At 55.5% G+C, this 16,993-nt stretch overlaps 1 protein-coding gene across 1 annotated transcript in view; it reads left to right on the forward strand.

The window, feature by feature from the left end:
• The window catches only part of EPHB1 (EPH receptor B1), an 80,621-nt gene that overhangs the window by 52,345 nt on the left and 11,283 nt on the right, over positions 1 to 16,993 (forward strand). The window contains 10 exon segments of the mRNA XM_048314420.1: positions 796 to 1,131; positions 3,440 to 3,621; positions 5,255 to 5,417; positions 7,490 to 7,598; positions 7,805 to 7,869; positions 11,730 to 11,852; positions 12,878 to 13,125; positions 13,403 to 13,618; positions 15,719 to 15,868; positions 16,380 to 16,573. Coding sequence (XP_048170377.1) covers positions 796 to 1,131; positions 3,440 to 3,621; positions 5,255 to 5,417; positions 7,490 to 7,598; positions 7,805 to 7,869; positions 11,730 to 11,852; positions 12,878 to 13,125; positions 13,403 to 13,618; positions 15,719 to 15,868; positions 16,380 to 16,573 — 1,786 coding nt within the window.

Below are 16,993 nucleotides of genomic sequence, written 5' to 3' on the forward strand. Positions count from 1 at the left end.
GCTTTCCTTATTTAATATAACCCAGCAGCTGAATTTTGTGGTTTTGGCTGCGGAGCCGTCCTGGCTGACCCCAGATCCTTCCCCAGATCAGTGCAGATGTGTGTTTGTGCCTCAGTGATGCTCTCCTGGGTTCCTCCTGAACAGACTGCAGCCCCAATCCAGCAGCGCTTGCAATCGGAGCCGCGCTCAATTCCCATCCTCTGAAGCATTTGCCATGGCTCCTGGCTGGTTTGATCAATGCAGTTTTCGTCTCTTGTCCAACATGGGAGCTGCTTGCAAACCGTGGAGTGGTGCCGGCTCTCCTCCATGCTGGGAAATTCCCAGGTTTCCAACTTGATAACCTTCCAACCCTTAATAACCACTTTCCATTTTTGACTCTCTCTTCTCCTGCTGCTCCTCTGGTTCTCCATGGTGCTGGCTGAGTGACTTTTCTCTTGCTGGGATAATCTGCTCGAGGTGCTTCTCCACGTGAGCACTTCAGTTATCTCAGCATCTCCCGATGGGATTGAAATGGGTCCGTCTTCACGGATGGATCTGCGTGCGTTCCACATGGAGGTTTTTTTGGAGACTTCAGTGGTTTTGTGGCATGGGAGTCCTCATCTCCATCTGGGAAGCTTGTTTGCAGTGCAGATGGTTGGTGTTGCCAGTTTGGAAAGTCTGACCCTGAATTAAGCGAAGCTGTGGACACCAAATCCCTCCCTGAGGGAGGAGGTGATGGATAGTGCCGATCCCTGGGGTGTCCTTAGCCTCCAGAGGAGGGCAGGGAGCTGTCTCAATGCCTCTCCTTTCCCACAGGTGTCCCATCCGGCCCCCGCAACGTCATCTCCATCGTCAACGAGACGTCCATCATCCTGGAGTGGCACCCGCCGCGGGAGACGGGCGGCCGGGACGACGTCACCTACAACATCGTGTGCAAGAAGTGCCGCTCGGACCGGCGCGCCTGCTCCCGCTGCGACGACAACGTGGACTTCGTCCCCCGCCAGCTGGGGCTCACCGACACCCGCGTCTTCATCAGCAACCTGTGGGCACACACCCCCTACACCTTCGAGATCCAGGCCGTCAACGGCGTGTCCAACAAGAGCCCCTTCCCACAGCAGCACGTCTCCGTCAACATCACCACCAACCAGGCCGGTGAGTCCCGCCGTGACGCCGCGCAGGCTGGCTGTGCCCTGCCAGCTGCAGGCTCCGTGTGGAGTCAAGGTCTGTGTCCCAAAGGAAAGGCTCCCGGGGTGTGAGAGTGTGTGATGGCTGTGGTGCCCCCAGCCCTGAGTGGGCAGAAAGGCCAGGAGAAGAGGGGGGAAGAGGAATGGTTGCCTGTGCCCTGGGCAGGGTGAGAGTTGGCTTGTGGGAGGGATATCTGATACCTGCTTTTATCCCCCTCTAGATTGCTTGGGGGTGAAATGGCATCACCACTTTGCCCCTTTTCCCAGTTGGGAGAAGGGAGATGGGGTGAATCCAGCCTTGGAATGCAGTCTGACTGTGTTACAGCACAGAGGGAGCAGCATGCTGGGGCTGAGTCCAGGCTCTGTCTCCTCTGGCACATCCCTCTGCCATCATTTTCCTCTTGTCTCCTTTTCCAGGCTCCCCTGCTCCCTTTCCTCTCCCCAGTCAGGCATCAGGAGCTGAATGAGCAGCTCTGGGTCAAACAGGGATGCTGGTGGGGTGGGTGTGCAGATGGCAAGGGGGAAACTGGTCCTGGGCTGCACTGAGGATCAGAGGGAAACCCGTGTGCTCTGGGTTTAAAAAGGGGATGGGAACTCCTGCTTTGTGCCAGGCCAGGCAGCCTTTGCCATCCTGCTCCCTCTGGATAGCACAATGGAGAAACCTGGTGTAAATATTTCAGTGTAAATATTTCAGTGTAAACCAGTGTAAACATTTCAGTCTCCTGGCTCCAGGGAATACAAATCTACACTTGTGCCTGGCTGGCATCACTGTCTGCTGAACCATGTGCAGCCAAACCTGCCTCTTGTTTCCAGGCCTTTTTTTTCCTGGGGTGGATTTTTAGGGTGTTTCTTAGCTCTTCTCCCACCACGGGGAGCTGGGAACAGCCAGGTCACCCTCATCTGTCTGTCTGTACCCCAGGGGTCCCTGCTTGTCTTGCAAAGGCTGATTACAAACATGGAAATGCTGGGCTGTGGAGTAACCTGATGGAAATGCACCAGGGATATCCAGGGCATTGGTGCTCTCCCTCTAAAATCTCTTTGGCTTTGCAGTGGGGTTTTCCAACCATTTTCCCAGCCCCATCCAAGCTAATGGGAATTAATAAAGCAGCAGTCAAGCTGAGTGCTTAATTTCAGCCCACGATCATCTTCCTGGAGCAGATGTGGAGAGATTTAAAAAAAAAAAAATATAGGATTAAGTATTCTGGGTAAACAAAGGCAATGCTGAACTATCCACATCTCCCACTGGAACCACGAGAAATGGGGCTCCTGCCACCCCCCAGATTCCCTCCATGGCATGATCTCGTGCCCCAGGCTGGTTGTGCCGGGTTCAGGTATTCCCTGGGTTCACACAGGGAAGGCATTTTCCCTTCCCAGCACTGCCTGTACTGTGGGCATGGTGAGGAGGAGGAGGAGGGCAGAGATGGCTGGATTGGGAGCTGACTCTGTGGACAGGTCATGCCAGTGTCCTTTTGGGTGTGGACAGACTTGGATACCTTTCTTTTGCTAGGAGTAAGTGCAGGATTAGGGCTGTGTGGGCTGGCTCTGCCCCTTGTAAGTACAGCTTGGAGGGCACAAAGCATTTGGAAAAGGGTCTCCTGACTGGTTTAGTGGCTCAGTGTCCCTGATGGTGGAAGGACAGTGTTGCTGTTCTCCTGGGAGAAGCAGATTTGGGTGCTGAGGATGAGCATCCCCTGAGAGCCCCTAAGAGCAGCCCCAGCAGCTTCTCTGGAGCCAAAGCTGGGCTGGCGTGTCCCTGCCCTGATTTGCTGTCATTGTCCTCAGGGTGGGCAAATTTTTGCTCCCACAGCCCATTCCTGAGAGCACGTGGGGTGGCAGTTGTGGCACAGCTCCCTGGGTGCTGAGTGCTGGCTCCCCAGAGAGGCTGTTACAGCAAAAGATGTCACACGGAGCTGGAGCCTGTCACCAAACCTTGGTCTACCCCCGCTGGGGAGAGCTTTGCTGTGTCTCTCCCACCATGGGAGATATCCTTGGAGCAAGCAGTCCCAGGGAGAAGCCACACCAAGGATTTCCAAGACCCTAATTAAAGGGAGTAGTTGGATTAAACAGCAGAATTCCCTCACTGCCTCGCTGCTCTGCTTCCATGTAGAGCTGCTGAGACGCCGGTCTTCCCACTGCTAGCGAGCAAGCTGGTCCCATGGGGAAGCCAGCCACAGGCACGGGAGATTCAGGATGCCGTGGGGATTTTCCCCCTTCTCAGGGCCAGTTTTCCCCACCCCTCTCCATTAATTTTCCCTCGCTCCCCGCTTCCTCGGCAGCCCCCTCCACCGTGCCCATCATGCACCAGGTGAGTGCCACGATGAGGAGCATCACACTGTCCTGGCCCCAGCCCGAGCAGCCCAACGGGATCATCCTGGACTACGAGATCCGCTACTACGAGAAGCTGAGCCGCATCTGCACGCCTGACGTCGGCAGCACCGTGGGCTCCAGGCCGGCCCCGGTGAGCCCGGGGGAGCCCTGTCGTGGGGGCTGGGCTGGGGCACGGGGGCACGGGGAACATCAATAGGCTCTGAGACAGGCTCTGCTGGGAATGGCCAGGTGGGACAGGCACCAGGTCACCCGAGCTGCCTCCAGAAGGTGGGAGTGAGTTGTGACTGCAGCTGCTAAATCACAGACAGAGAATCACAGAGCAGCTTGAGTTGGAAAGGACCTTAAGGCTCATCTAGTTCCACCCCCCTGCCGTGGGACACCTCTCAGTGGATCAGGTTGCTCAGAGCCCTGTCCAACCTGAGCCATTCCTTCCCCGTGGCAGCATTTGTCCAGCACATCAGTGCCCGTGGCTGCCTTGGCGCTGGTATTTGCTAGGACCTGAATCATGGGGATGGCATAAGGAGGAGGGGAGGGAGCTGGAGAGGACCAGGGAAGGTTATGGGGGTTGTCCCTGCCCAGGGTCACTGCCTCCCACTGCTCCTGTCCCTGGCAGCTGTCCTGCCCTGCAGGGGACACGCTCCCAACCCCTGCGATGAACCGTGCCCGGCCCAAGCTGTTCCATCCCTCCTGTGTCTCGCCAGCTCTAATGAATTCCTCTAAGTGTGAATAATTAGATGATCTCACCAGCGGCCTCTCACCAGCAGAGCACTGGGGAACGTGGTAACAAATGAGAGCGGAGACGCATGAGGTTTCCACCAAGGTCTAGGCCAAGGACCTGTGCCAGCAGAGCAGGGCTGCAGGGGCTGGGGATCTCGGCAGAGAGTTACCCTTGAACCTGCTTGAGCAGGGTCTCACAGGGCACATTATAGTGTTTTGTGGAATCACAGAATGGTTTAGGTTGGATCTTTGGTTAAAGATCATCCAGTTCCAACCCCCGTGCTGTGGGCAGGGACACGAGGTTTCCGTAACTGTGGGATGTTTTTGAAATGCACAAGAACATCAATCATTTGAAGATGAGGAATTTGTTGTTCATAAATTATTTTTGCTCTGGATGATCTTGTTGTTTCCCTCTGCTACTCCATGCTCCCTGCTCTGGTGGGACCAGGGGGCCACCTGGGAGGCACCTGGGAGGTGCCTTGTGGGTCTTGTTTCATAAAATCATGGAATGGCCTGGGGACCTTAAAGCTCATCTTGTTCCACCCCCTGCCATGGGCAGGGACCCCTTCCACTATCCCAGGCTGCTCCAAGCCCTGTCCAACCTGGCCTGGAACACTTCCAGGGATCCAGGGGCAGCCACAGCTTCTCTAGGCACCCTGTGCCAGGGCCTCCCCACCCTCCTAGGGAAGAATTTCTTCCCAATATCCCATCTAAACGTACTTTCTGTCAGTGGGAAGCCATTCCCTGTGTCCTGTCCCTCCAAGCCCTTATAAATAGTCCATCCCTATCTTTCTTGTAGCTCCCTTCAACTACTGGAAGGCCACAATTAGATCACCCCAGCCCTTCTCCAGGCTGAACAATCCCAATTCTCCCAGCCTTTCCTGTGGGATCCTCTGTGCCAGAGACTCTCCTGAAGCAGAACCAGAGCCTCTCCTTTCCACCCCCCCCAGCAGCCGAACCCCTCAACCCAGACAGGTGGGCTGCAGTCCCACCGTCCCCCCGCTGTCCCTGTCCCACTGACCGTGGCTCTCTCGGGGTGCCCGCAGGACCACAACGAGTACAACTCGTCCATGGCTCGCAGCCAGACGAACACGGCGCGGCTGGAGGGGCTGCGGCCCGGCATGGTGTACGTGGTGCAGGTGCGCGCCCGCACTGTGGCCGGCTACGGCAAGTACAGCGGCAAGATGTGCTTCCAGACCCTCACCGACGGTGAGTGCGCCGGGCAGGGGGGATAAAGGGGCCTGGCTGTCGAGCCTCTGTGCCGGGAGCCGGCAGATTTGCGGCGGTGTCTCGTTATCCGCCAGCGGCAGGAGCGAGCCTCTCTCCGGCTCCCAGCTCCGGGAGCTCCCCCGCTGTTTATTTCTGGCTCTGCTGCCTTCAGCTGTGGGGACACGGAACCCCCTGGCACGGTGTGATGGGGTGGGAGGAGGGCTGCAGAGCTTTGGAGGAAGGAGTCTGGGCTGCTTCCCTGCGATGCTTGGGGTCCATCTGAGCCGCCGGGGCAAAGCTGGGGCGGTCAGACCCATGTGAAAGCTCGTTTCCCATGCCAAAAGGGTGTGTTGGGCCAGCTCATGACCTTCGTGGCTTCTTCTGGCCCTTCCCTGCACCCACAAACACTGGCTTCCTTTGGAAACTACTAAATCAGGGGAGGGTTTGTCATTAATCCCAGCTTCAGGACTAATCCAGAAGTTGGGGAGTGAAGCAGGTCCTCCTGGCCCTGGGGCAGCTGAGAGCCCATTCCCTGTTGCTGCTGGCGTGGCTCCTTCTCTGCTTAGGTGGCATCCATGGCTCCCAGCCTCACTGCCTGTCTTTCCTAAAGCTTTTCTTCTTTCCTAAAGCTTTTCTTCTTCCCCAAAATGGGTCACCCCATGCTTGCATTCATGTTGAGTGCCAGCTGGGGTGGGAAGAGGAAAACCATGCCGGGAGACCAAAGGGAAGGAAATGGTAATAAACCCCCCTCCAATGCCTCAAATATTCAGGATTAGAGAAGCGAGGAGAAAAATCCTGCCTCAAATAAGCAATTAATTGAAATTTAATAAGAATGGATTGTGTAGGTTATTAAATAATAATTGATTGTTAGATGAGAATTTCTCAGGATTTGAGCAGCATGCAGGAGATAAATCTAGTTGCCAGTAATTAACTGCAGAGTAGAAAATACAGATAAAAGGGTGCTAAATGCTTTCTTTTGGATGAGTTTTATTTTAACCCTTGCATGTGGCTGCTGGCACAGCCTGGCAGACCTCTCTGGGGCAGCTGGAGGGAGGAGTATTTCTGGAATGCTACAGAAGCCCCAGGAGTGTGGAATCTGCTGGATACTGCCTGTTGAGAGTACCTACACCACTGATGGGGCAGGGAAAAATGGGGGAGACACATGGAGGGTGCCAGTAATTTTTTTGGGCTTCCCCCAGGCATATCCAGTCCTCCCAGTGCCACCTTGGCTTTCTTCCCAGCCTGCTGCTGCTGAAGGATGCAGGGGGTGGCTGAGGGGACAGAGGAGGTTCCGAGGGATGCAGGGGGTTGGAGGGATGCTTAGTGGGGAAGGGATGCTGTGGGTGCCGTGGCTCTGTGAAAGGACTTGTCTCACACTGAGATATTAAAACCTACAAGCAGACCTGCAGCCAGGGTTCCTGGGTTCTCCTGAGCCTCACTCCCAAAGCTCACCATTGTGCAGGGGACTCTCTGATGTCTGGTCTGGGTGAAGCCTTGGCACAGCATTCTCTGGCTGGCTTGGTTATTAATGGTGTTTTCTTCCTTTCCTACAACTTGTGGGAATTCTGTGTCTGTGAGACCCCATGTTAAAATCGGTCGAAGTGGCCAACAGGTTGAAATCATAGAGTCTCAAAAAGGTTTGGGTTGGAAGGGACCCCAAATCTCATCTCCTTCCAACCCCCTGCCACGTGCTGAGACACCTTCCGGTAGATCAGGTTGCTCAATAAATGAATTTATTGAGGAAAGGGAAATGCCAGAGCCATGGGCAAAACCCCCTTGTGAACCTCATCTCTTTGGGAAATTGGGTCCGTGCACATTGGTCTGCCATTATTTCCAGGATCTTCTCTCCCCTGTCTTTAAGCCAAAGATGTGTGAGCCGAGCATGGCAGTCCTACCCAGTGCAATATGGCATGGGCTCATCGCCTGCCTCAGCTGAGCCCCCTGCCTGCATCCCCCTTGTCCCACCACCTTGGGAGCAGCACCCATGGGATGGGAGGGGATCCCTTTCCACAAGCTGCTCTCGCTCCCTGAACGTGCCAGGGAGGATTGACCCTGTCCCTCTTCTCTTGCAGACGATTACAAGTCAGAGCTGAGAGAGCAGCTGCCTTTGATCGCGGGGTCCGCAGCGGCCGGGGTGGTCTTCATCGTCTCCCTGGTGGCCATTTCCATCGTCTGCAGCAGGTGGGTCCCTGTGGGATCAGTGTCCCTGGGAGGTGGAGGTGGTAAGATGGAGATTAGGGGTCGGAGAGGCAGGATGGGGGACCCGTGCTGCCAGAGGGAGCAGCACGATGCCGCTGCTGATGGAGTGTTGCTGTCAGGGGAGCGGCTTGGGGCCCCCAGCAGCTGCTGATCCCTGAACCTGGCTGTTCTGTCCCCTGTTCTGGCAGGAAGCGTGCCTACAGCAAGGAGGCGGTGTACAGCGATAAACTGCAGCACTACAGCACCGGCAGAGGTAAGCAGCACACGCGGGAAAAGCAGACGGGGCAGACGCTCCCCAGCCTGCACCCGGCATGTGCCCCACTCATCCCCTTCCAAGGGGGCTGTGGGGTGGGGGAACCCCCGTGGCAGATGGGCAGGACCATAGGGTGGGAGGGGAGATGTCCACACGTGTCTGACAGGGTGTGGGGGAGGGCAGGTGCAGCACTGTGGGTGGGAAAAGAAGAGTACCAGGAGGGATTTCGGGGATGGTGATGGATTTGGGGGGATGTCAGGGGCAGGGAGGATGTAGAGGGCAAGGGATGGGGAGAGGATGCTGTGAAGACTCCCAGAGGAGGAAAGGAAGGAGAAGAGGTGGTGATCAGAGGGAGGATGCGCGCCTGATCTCCTGCCACAGGCTCTGCCTGGGCCTGGACTGGGGCTGGGCTGTTGGGGGGATTCTGGGTTTTGGGAGAACAGCTGGGGTGTGGGTGCTGGTGGCTGGCACTGCTGCTGTCCTGGCTGCGTGGCTGATGCTTGCCCTGTCCCCTGCTTGGGGAAGGATGTGCAGGCAGTGACTGGGAACATTTAACTGGCTTCGGGCTGCTGATCCCCTTGGCAAACAATTAGGAGAGCCTGAACTTTTCCTAGGAGACCTCTGCGGCCGGTGGAGCTGTGCACCAGAATTAATTCCAGGTGTATTTGTGTGGAATGGCTGCTCTGGTGCCCCTCCAGCAGCCAGCACTGCAAATGAGAATAAAGCAGCAAAACAGCAGCTTTGGGGGGCAGGATTTTCCCATAAATAAATCCCATTTACGCTCTCCTAGAGATGCTTCCCAGGTACAATTTGCTACCTTGTGGGAAGAACCATCTCTGGGTCCTGGGTGCCTGCTTGGGGGAAAGAGGTATGGGATGCAGGGGTGGAGGAAGGATGGGTGGGGAAGGCAGGGAGCAGTATGGGTGAGCAGAGGGGAGGAATGGGCATGGAGCAGTCGGCCTGGCAGAGAAAATGAGGAGGTCTGGAGAGGGGTTGGAGACAAGCAGGAGAGCCCAGCCAAGCCAGCAAAGCACACTGGATCTCTTTAGACCTTCTTGGCATCACACTGAACCCTCCCAACGTGGTGGCAGCGCTGTGGGGGGCCCTGAACCTCCTGGCAAACAATAAACTGTCTTCCAAACATCACTGGGTGATCCCGAAATGCAATGGAGCTGTGCTTTTCCTCCCTCTTTTCTCCACGTTTCTGCACTGTGGGGGGGGCAGGGCAAGATTTATTTGATGCCTGATGGATAAACTCATGTCAGGCTGCAGGCAGACTGATTTTTCACGTTTTCCCCCTGTTTTGAAGCATTCCCCACCCCATGTGCATCCCTAGCTGGCCCCAAGCACCCCGAAATCCAGGATGCTCAGCCTAGGTAGGGAAGCAATGAAGCATGTGCCTGTCCTGGGTTTCTAAACCTGGGGGCTGTGAGGACTGGTGTCAGAAATCCAGAGTGCCAGTGATACTCTGCCAAGGTTAGCGAGCCCCTGGGTGCTCCGTCAGTGCAGAGGCTGGAGCAAAACAGGTGGGAAATTTGTGGTGAGCAACTGCTGGAGTAATGAGAGCATCCTCTGGAACAAATCACCGTGTGCTCAGTGGCATGGCAATTACAGCCTCCCAGAGCAGCTCTGCCATCCCTCTGACAGGACCCCAGGATCACCTGCTGCTGGCAGAGTGCTCTGAGTGGGTTTTGGGGTGAGACAGGGTCTCTCGGGGTGTAATTTTTCAGGGTTTATCCCTTCCACTGCTTTGCTGGGAGCTTTGAGATTGGGGAAATTGGGAAAACGCCCTGTTGAAGCAGCAGCAATTCAGCAGGAAGGGTTTTTCTCTGTCCCCATGATATTTATTGCCAAGGAAACTTGATGCCAGAAGGAATTGGACGCTGGGGTCAGGGTCGTGGTGCAGAGCGCTTCAACTTTTGAAGAGTGATAAAAAATTTGCCATTGTCTGCAGCAGTGAAAAATGGCCTAATCCAGCTTTCAGGATTCTTGGGATGATTTTAAGAGCACAAAGCTCTTTGCAGGCAGGCTCACCACGGGTGCCTTTCTTTGGTGGTGTGCTCTGGTACCCAGAATTTCACCCAGCTTTTGCTGGTGTGGCAATGGTGAGCCGGGGGCTGAGGTCATCAGAGATGAGGAATGGGTTTGGGTGGCCAATCCCTCATTTAGATGGCATGAGGATGAGGGGGGAGCTCATCCTGCTGATTACTGAGCCTGTGGACAGAGCCTGGGGCATGTCAGAGGGTGTTTGAAAACCAGCCTGTGTTGACAGCGGACAGGAAACTTGGGCATTGTTTTCTCCTCTATTTTTTCAATATTTTGATCAGTGAGCCAGTCTCCATTACGATCCTGTAAATCCCTTTGTAATCCTGGCTGGAGCATCAGCTGCTCTTGTAAAAGAATTTATGGGGCAGTTAAAGTGTATGAGACAGAGCCATAAAGGGATTTATGAACTGGGAGATGCACAGATGGCTTCATTGCAGCCTTCCCTGCCTCTGAGGTGCAGAACTTTTGCCCCAAAGGCCCCTTTTGGGGGTGAGGATGCTCCTGCCTGGTCCCTCCTGAGTCCTCGATGCCCCACAAGCAGCTCTCCCTTGGTGGCTGTTTGGCACCAGCAGTGCCCACTGAGAGGCTTTCATGCCTTCTCCTGAATTGTTTCACAGCTGGGAGCTGATTTAGATTCCTGGTGCAGAGGTGATGCTGTGGTCCATGCATCCATCTGTATGCCAGCTCTGGAAGGGCTCTGGGAAGCACCAGTGTGATGGAATCATGGCCTTGAAAAGGTCCTGAGCAGTGTAATTGAGTGCTGTTAGTCCCTGTAAGGGCGAGGTGCCTTAGGGAGGGGACCAGGCGGTGATGTCCCTCCTGGTCTCCACCAGAGATGACCTTGAGGGGCTGCTGTGCCATCCATGGTCCCCTTTTTGTGTGAGAAATGGCACAGGAAGCTGACCCCCGCCCAGGGGGACACCACAGCCCCTTGTAGGTCCCTTTTGGGTGGTGGTACAACACCGGTGTCCCGCTGAGCCCTGTGACCTCACCGTGCCCCACCACCATGCCCCTTGGCAGCTCCGCAAGCCCCCGGCATCCAAACTCGATGTCTGCAACCCCATTTGGGAAATCTGGGGAGCTGGTTTTGCTTTTTCCCCCTTGGAAAGGGGCAAGAGCCCACTTTGTGTGTGTCCCTGCAGCGTGGCCAGATCCTGCTACCACGCGTTGCCCCGGGTGAGGGACCTCCTGCGTGTCCCGGCGTCCAGCCAAGCCGTATTTCACGGATCCATCCAGCTTGTTGGTTATAATTGCTGCACTCTGTCAATTTAGTAGCCGCCACAAAGCCATCAGAGGCCTTTTTGGGTAAATAAATATTTCTTCACTAAGGCGTGGAGCCTCATAAAGCCTTCACCGTAAAGCCAGTGTGCTGTAGTTCAGGTCTGTAACTGCTCCCGTTGCCGGGGAGGAGGAAGAGGAAGGAGAATGGTGGAGGAGAAGAGGGCAGAGAGGGAGAGGAGGAGGTTCAGGGGAGATCTGGGTGAATTGGTGGCCCAGAGAGGATGAGAAGGGTCTGTGAAGGTGAGCACAGTGATGGCAGCCACTTAGTGGAGAGTGTGAGGACAGAAGGGTCTCCAGTCCTTGGCCGTGGTACAACTGCTCTTGGTTTTCCAGGCTGCCCAGAGACTGTGGGGATGCCCCATCCCTGGCATTGTTCAAGGCCAGGTTGGGTGGGGCTTGAAGCAAACTGGTTTAGTGGAAGGTGTCCCTGCTCATGGGGGTACTTTGAGCTCCTTCCAACCCAAACAACTCTATTAACTCTGTTTCTGTAATTGTCTCCCTTCTGCTGTTGTCCCTGTTGTCCCTGTAACAAGGGTCTCCGGGGATGAAGATCTACATCGACCCCTTCACCTACGAGGACCCCAACGAAGCTGTCCGAGAGTTCGCCAAGGAGATCGATGTGTCCTTTGTGAAGATTGAAGAAGTCATTGGGGCAGGTGGGTCTCTCTGTCTCCTGCTGCCCATCCTTCCCTGCCCTCTCTGCTGCTCTTGTGTGGCCAGGCACCCACCTGGAGCAGCTCTGTGGGGGAACACACATGGTCCTTCACCTGGAAGCCCTCAATGAAGCCTTGAAACATCAAGCTTTCCTGGGTTTGTGAGGGGCTAGGGTGGACACGAGGTTGTTTTATGCTCTCAAAGTTCCTCTGAGGTGGGAAAGGCTCCAGGAATGTATTCACTGGCTGACCACGGGGCCTCTTGGGATTTCCCATTGGGCTTTTCCATGAGATAACAAGAAAGGCCCGATCTCACTGTGGTCTGTGCCATATTCCCATACGTGTGTGTAGATACACACATGTGCATGTGTGTGTGTGTGATCTGTGCTGTTCTATTGCCATTTTTAAATAACTGTGTCATACTCATAGAGGAGAAAGTGAGAAGCCGGGGAGGGGAAGCTGTGAGGAAGCAATGAGTCAGTTTGGTTGGGATCAGGTTCAGTGATGTATCACTGCTCGTCAAGGCAAAGTGGCTGCAAAAGTGGCTTAAATGTAATCCCTCCACAGGCAAATCTGGCTTTGGTGAAGTGAAAGCTGTCCTGCTTTCTCTGTATTTTAAATCAGAGAGCAGCAATGTAAACAGCCCAATTATTTCCCACCCCAAGATAAGTGATGTGCAGAAAGGCAGCCGAGGTTGTCAATGCTGACACTTGGTATTTGAGGTAGTTCTTAAATGTTGATGCACTTTCCCTGCAAATCTCCTTGTGGGGGTTTGCACAGGCGGCTGCAGCCTCTGCCTGTGTCTGTCACCTTGGAGAAGGTTGCAAACCTAAACATGTCCCCAGCAGCAGACATTGGCCCTTTTAAAGAGGACAAGTGGGCTGGGCAAGGCCCCCTTGCTCTTTGCAATGTTTAGTGTGGAGGAGGAGGAGGAGGTAGTGGTAGCTCTGGCGTGGATTGATCAAAGGTTGGACTCAGTGATCTTGGAGGTCTTTTCCAACCGAAATGATTCCATCTCGTGCTCGCAGGGGAGTTTGGAGAGGTGTATAAAGGGCGCCTGAAGTTGCCAGGCAAGCGGGAGATCTACGTGGCCATCAAGACGCTCAAGGCCGGCTACTCGGAGAAGCAGCGCCGGGATTTCCTGAGCGAGGCCAGCATCATGGGGCAGTTCGACCACCCCAACATCATCCGCCTCGAAGGGGTGGTCACCAAAAGCCGCCCGGTCATGATCATCACAGAGTTCATGGAGAACGGGGCCTTGGACTCCTTCCTGCGGGTGAGGCGAGGCGGGGCCACGTGGGCCGTGGGATTTGGGAATGGGATGTTAGTGTGCTGTTTGTACATCCCAGCCTGTTTGCTTAACTTGGGAGCTGGCTGGAGTGTGCCATACATCTCGAAAATGTGTGCTTTGGGGTGGTTACCTCTGCTTTAAGCAGGCAGGGCAGCTGGAGTCCTCTGGGGAGGTGCAGCATCCTCCTGAGGTTGGGGTGAGTGGCCCTGGTGCCACTGTGGGGTCTGCATGTTCACCCAGTGCCTGCTCTTTCTGGTCGCAGCAAAACGATGGGCAGTTCACAGTGATCCAGCTGGTGGGAATGCTCAGAGGGATTGCTGCTGGGATGAAGTACCTGGCAGAGATGAATTATGTGCATCGAGATCTGGCTGCCAGGAACATCCTGGTCAACAGCAACCTGGTGTGCAAAGTGTCCGACTTCGGCCTCTCGCGCTACCTGCAGGACGACACGTCTGACCCCACCTACACCAGCTCCTTGGTAGGTACCTCCCACAGGATGTTCTCCTCCCTGGCATTCCCTGTGCCCTGCACCTGCTGAACCTGGCAGAAGGGTGCTGGATGTACAGTCTGGCATGGGTGGGAGCACCTCATGAGTGTTCCCACCACATAGGTTCATGATCCAGAGGTCCTGGCTGTGGTTTCCACAAATTATCCTCTTTTCCCTCCTTTCTCTTCCTCCTTTTTAGAAGTTTTCCAGCTCCCTCCTCCCTTAAGCACCTTTCTGCCTTCTGCAGTTTCCAGATAAAGCTCTTCCCTCTCCTCTGTGGAGGAAAGGTGCACAGAGGAGTCCCTGGAGAGACAGGAAGGGGAGGCAGGGAGATCACAGCAACTCCTGGTGTTTTAACTCCCCTTCCCCCAGTGCTCCGGGTCTGGTTTGCTTTTCCCTGCTGGAAACTTGTTCCAAGCATAAATTAAAGAGACAAGCCTAACGGGAGCTCTGCCATTCCCCAGCCACCCTTCTCTTCCTTGATTAACTCATTTGTAGGTAATGGCAGCTCTGTTCTCCCCCTGCTCCTGGCTACCCCAGGGGACCCCCAGCTCCCCAGCATGGCCACTGTCCTGCTTGTGAGCCCCTGAGAGGTGTTGAGGATGATCAGAGGGGAAAGGGATGAGCAACTCGCTGGCCTCATCTAATGGATTAATCAGAAGAGCGTGCAGTGGGTGCCAGCACGAGGCTGCACCAGCTCCTGCCAAAGCAGTTCCTCGGGCTGCTGGGCTGTGCCCAGGTGCCAGGGCTGGCTCCTGCTGCCAAAATGGGAAAGCCAGGGACATGCCTTTAAGGCTGACTCAATGTTTTGGCCCAGTTGCAGCCCCTCACTGTCCCTCCCCTGCTCAATGGGATGTTCCTGTCCCCCCGGGACCTGCCCCGCTCCCTGCCCAGACCCTTCCAGCAGGCAGCAGCCTTTGAGCAGACACCCAGCTTTTATTTTTCCTTCAAATACCCCAGCGGTAGCTGCTGAGACGAGGCATGAATTAGTCTTTTCCCCACCTTCAGAGATAAAAAGAGATGATCTCATCTGTGTTTTTATTTAATTTAGGCCATAATAGATCTCCCTGGCAGCTGGGAAGTGATGCTGTGCCTGCGATTGCATCACTCTGCCTCCCACAGCAGTCTTTTCGCTCTGGGGAAAAGGCAGGAAAAACAACCTAGCAGTTAATTTCTCCATTTGTAGTTAGTCAAATCAAATTTTTTGCCATTCATCCTTCAAGAGCAGCTGACGCGTCCTCGGAAAGGCTACGGAAAACGATTGTGCTAAACGATTTACAGAGCAGTCCTGCCCCCAGAAAATTCCCGTGCGTGTCTGTGGTTTTCCTTATCCCTTGGCTTTTTTTGTGGTTATTTGATGGAGCTTTTCCAGGGAGCAATCCCTCTGTACGTGCTGCCCCTGCTCACATCCCTGCGCCCTTGGCATGGCCTTTGGCCCTGCAACCTGCCCTGGCTTGGCGGGGTGGCTTGAGATGCTGAGCCTGATTTTGAGCCTTTGGGAGAAATGAGGAGCTCTCTGCCAACTGAAAGGCACTTTCCTACACCAGTGCTTTCCATTGGGTTTTAAAGGTGTTTTTCTTTTTGCCTTCCACTCCAAAAGCAGGGCTGGAAGGATCTTCTGGCAGCTGTGGGAGCTCAGATAAATCTGTAGAGGATGCTTTCAGTTCAGCCGTGTTTCTGTAGAAGGCTGAGGGATGGGGATGCCTGTGGCTCCTTACCTGTGACGAGCACTAGCCCAGTCATGCTTAGCCTTGTCACCTAGTGACTCCCTGGCAAGGGGCCTGGGGGACAGGCCACTGATGTGCTGGGTCCTGCTGGAGTGGGGTGGTGTCAGTCAGTGGGGTAAATCCTTGGCTAAACCCATTTGTTTTGTTCAGCTAAGCCCTTTTGGGCAGGTACAAGATACGTTCATGGAGTTGTTTATGGCTCCTGCCTCCTCATCCCATCGGGTGCCACCTGCCCACTCCTTGGTGGGGTCCCCAGGGACCCATGGTTTGGGGTGTGTGGGATGACCCCACAACTGTGGCTTGTGGGCATCCAGACTCCTCTACCTAGGGAGACGTTTCTCAGCTGAAGTCCCTTTTTCTGTAGGGGGGGAAGATCCCTGTCAGGTGGACGGCGCCAGAGGCCATCGCCTACCGCAAGTTCACCTCGGCCAGCGACGTCTGGAGCTACGGCATCGTCATGTGGGAGGTGATGTCGTTCGGGGAGAGGCCCTACTGGGACATGTCCAACCAAGACGTAAGCACTGGGAGTCATCCACACCGCTCTGGGGGCCAGGGGGTGCTCATTCCCAAAAGAAATCCCTGCCTGAAGGGCTCTCTGCTCCTTCCAGGAGCCTTGGGAGCACTTGGTTTGGAGATGAAACAGGCTGGTGAGCAAGGAGGGAAATTGGGAAGAAAAGCCAGTGGGCTGGTAATTGGACTTCAGCAAGCTGCAGGGCCTTTGAAAATGTTCAGAGGGTTTACAAGCAGGGAAGGAGCTTTGGAAGTGTGACTGCTGTACTCCGGCGAGATCCGCCGAGATAATGAGTGGCAGCTCTCTGCTGGGAGGAACTGCAGCCGCGGAGCATCAGAGTGGAGATTAACCTCGCGGAGCCCCCGGCTCCTCCCGCTCCCTTGGCTGCTGATCAGCTGGGCTGGCCGTGCCTTCCCGGCTGCCTGCAGCCCCTCTGCCTGCACAGGCAGCTCAGGGAGCCTCCCGAGTCCCTCATCCACTTCCCCCTCACTCATCCGTCCTCATCCATCCTCAGGTCATCAACGCCATCGAGCAGGACTACCGGCTCCCGCCGCCCATGGACTGCCCGGCCGCCCTGCACCAGCTGATGCTGGACTGCTGGCAGAAGGACCGCAACACCCGCCCGCGCTTCACCGAGATCGTCAACACCCTGGACAAAATGATCCGCAACCCGGCAAGCCTCAAAACTGTGGCGACCATCACCGCTGTGTGAGTGCTCCCTGTCACTATCCCACGCCGTGGGGAAAGGCTCCCCGAGCGGCTCGTGAATCCATAAATCCTTAGGCGGGGGCGGGGGGGGGTTCTGTATTTGCTCTGCCTGACAGTCAGACAAAGAACATGCAGTTTTCAGCCAAGCAACAGCAATAATTCTTTGCTATTGATTCTTTGTGGCGTGTGACCATTTGGGTGCGGTGGCTGCTCTGCCCACGCCTCATCCCGGTGGCTCCCGCAGCTGGAATCCAACGTGCGGGCTTGCAGAGCACTGCTTGGCACAGCGGTATTCCCATGGGACACGCCTTCCTCATGGCCTCCCATGGGTGTGTGCTGGGGGGAGCACAGGGGTGCCAGGGGTGGGCTGGGCAGTGTGTCCCTGTGCTGGCCGGGCTCGTCCCCAGCAGTGTGTCCTGT

Source organism: Corvus hawaiiensis, chromosome 10, assembly GCF_020740725.1.
Source record: "Corvus hawaiiensis isolate bCorHaw1 chromosome 10, bCorHaw1.pri.cur, whole genome shotgun sequence".
Taxonomy (NCBI): domain Eukaryota; kingdom Metazoa; phylum Chordata; class Aves; order Passeriformes; family Corvidae; genus Corvus; species Corvus hawaiiensis.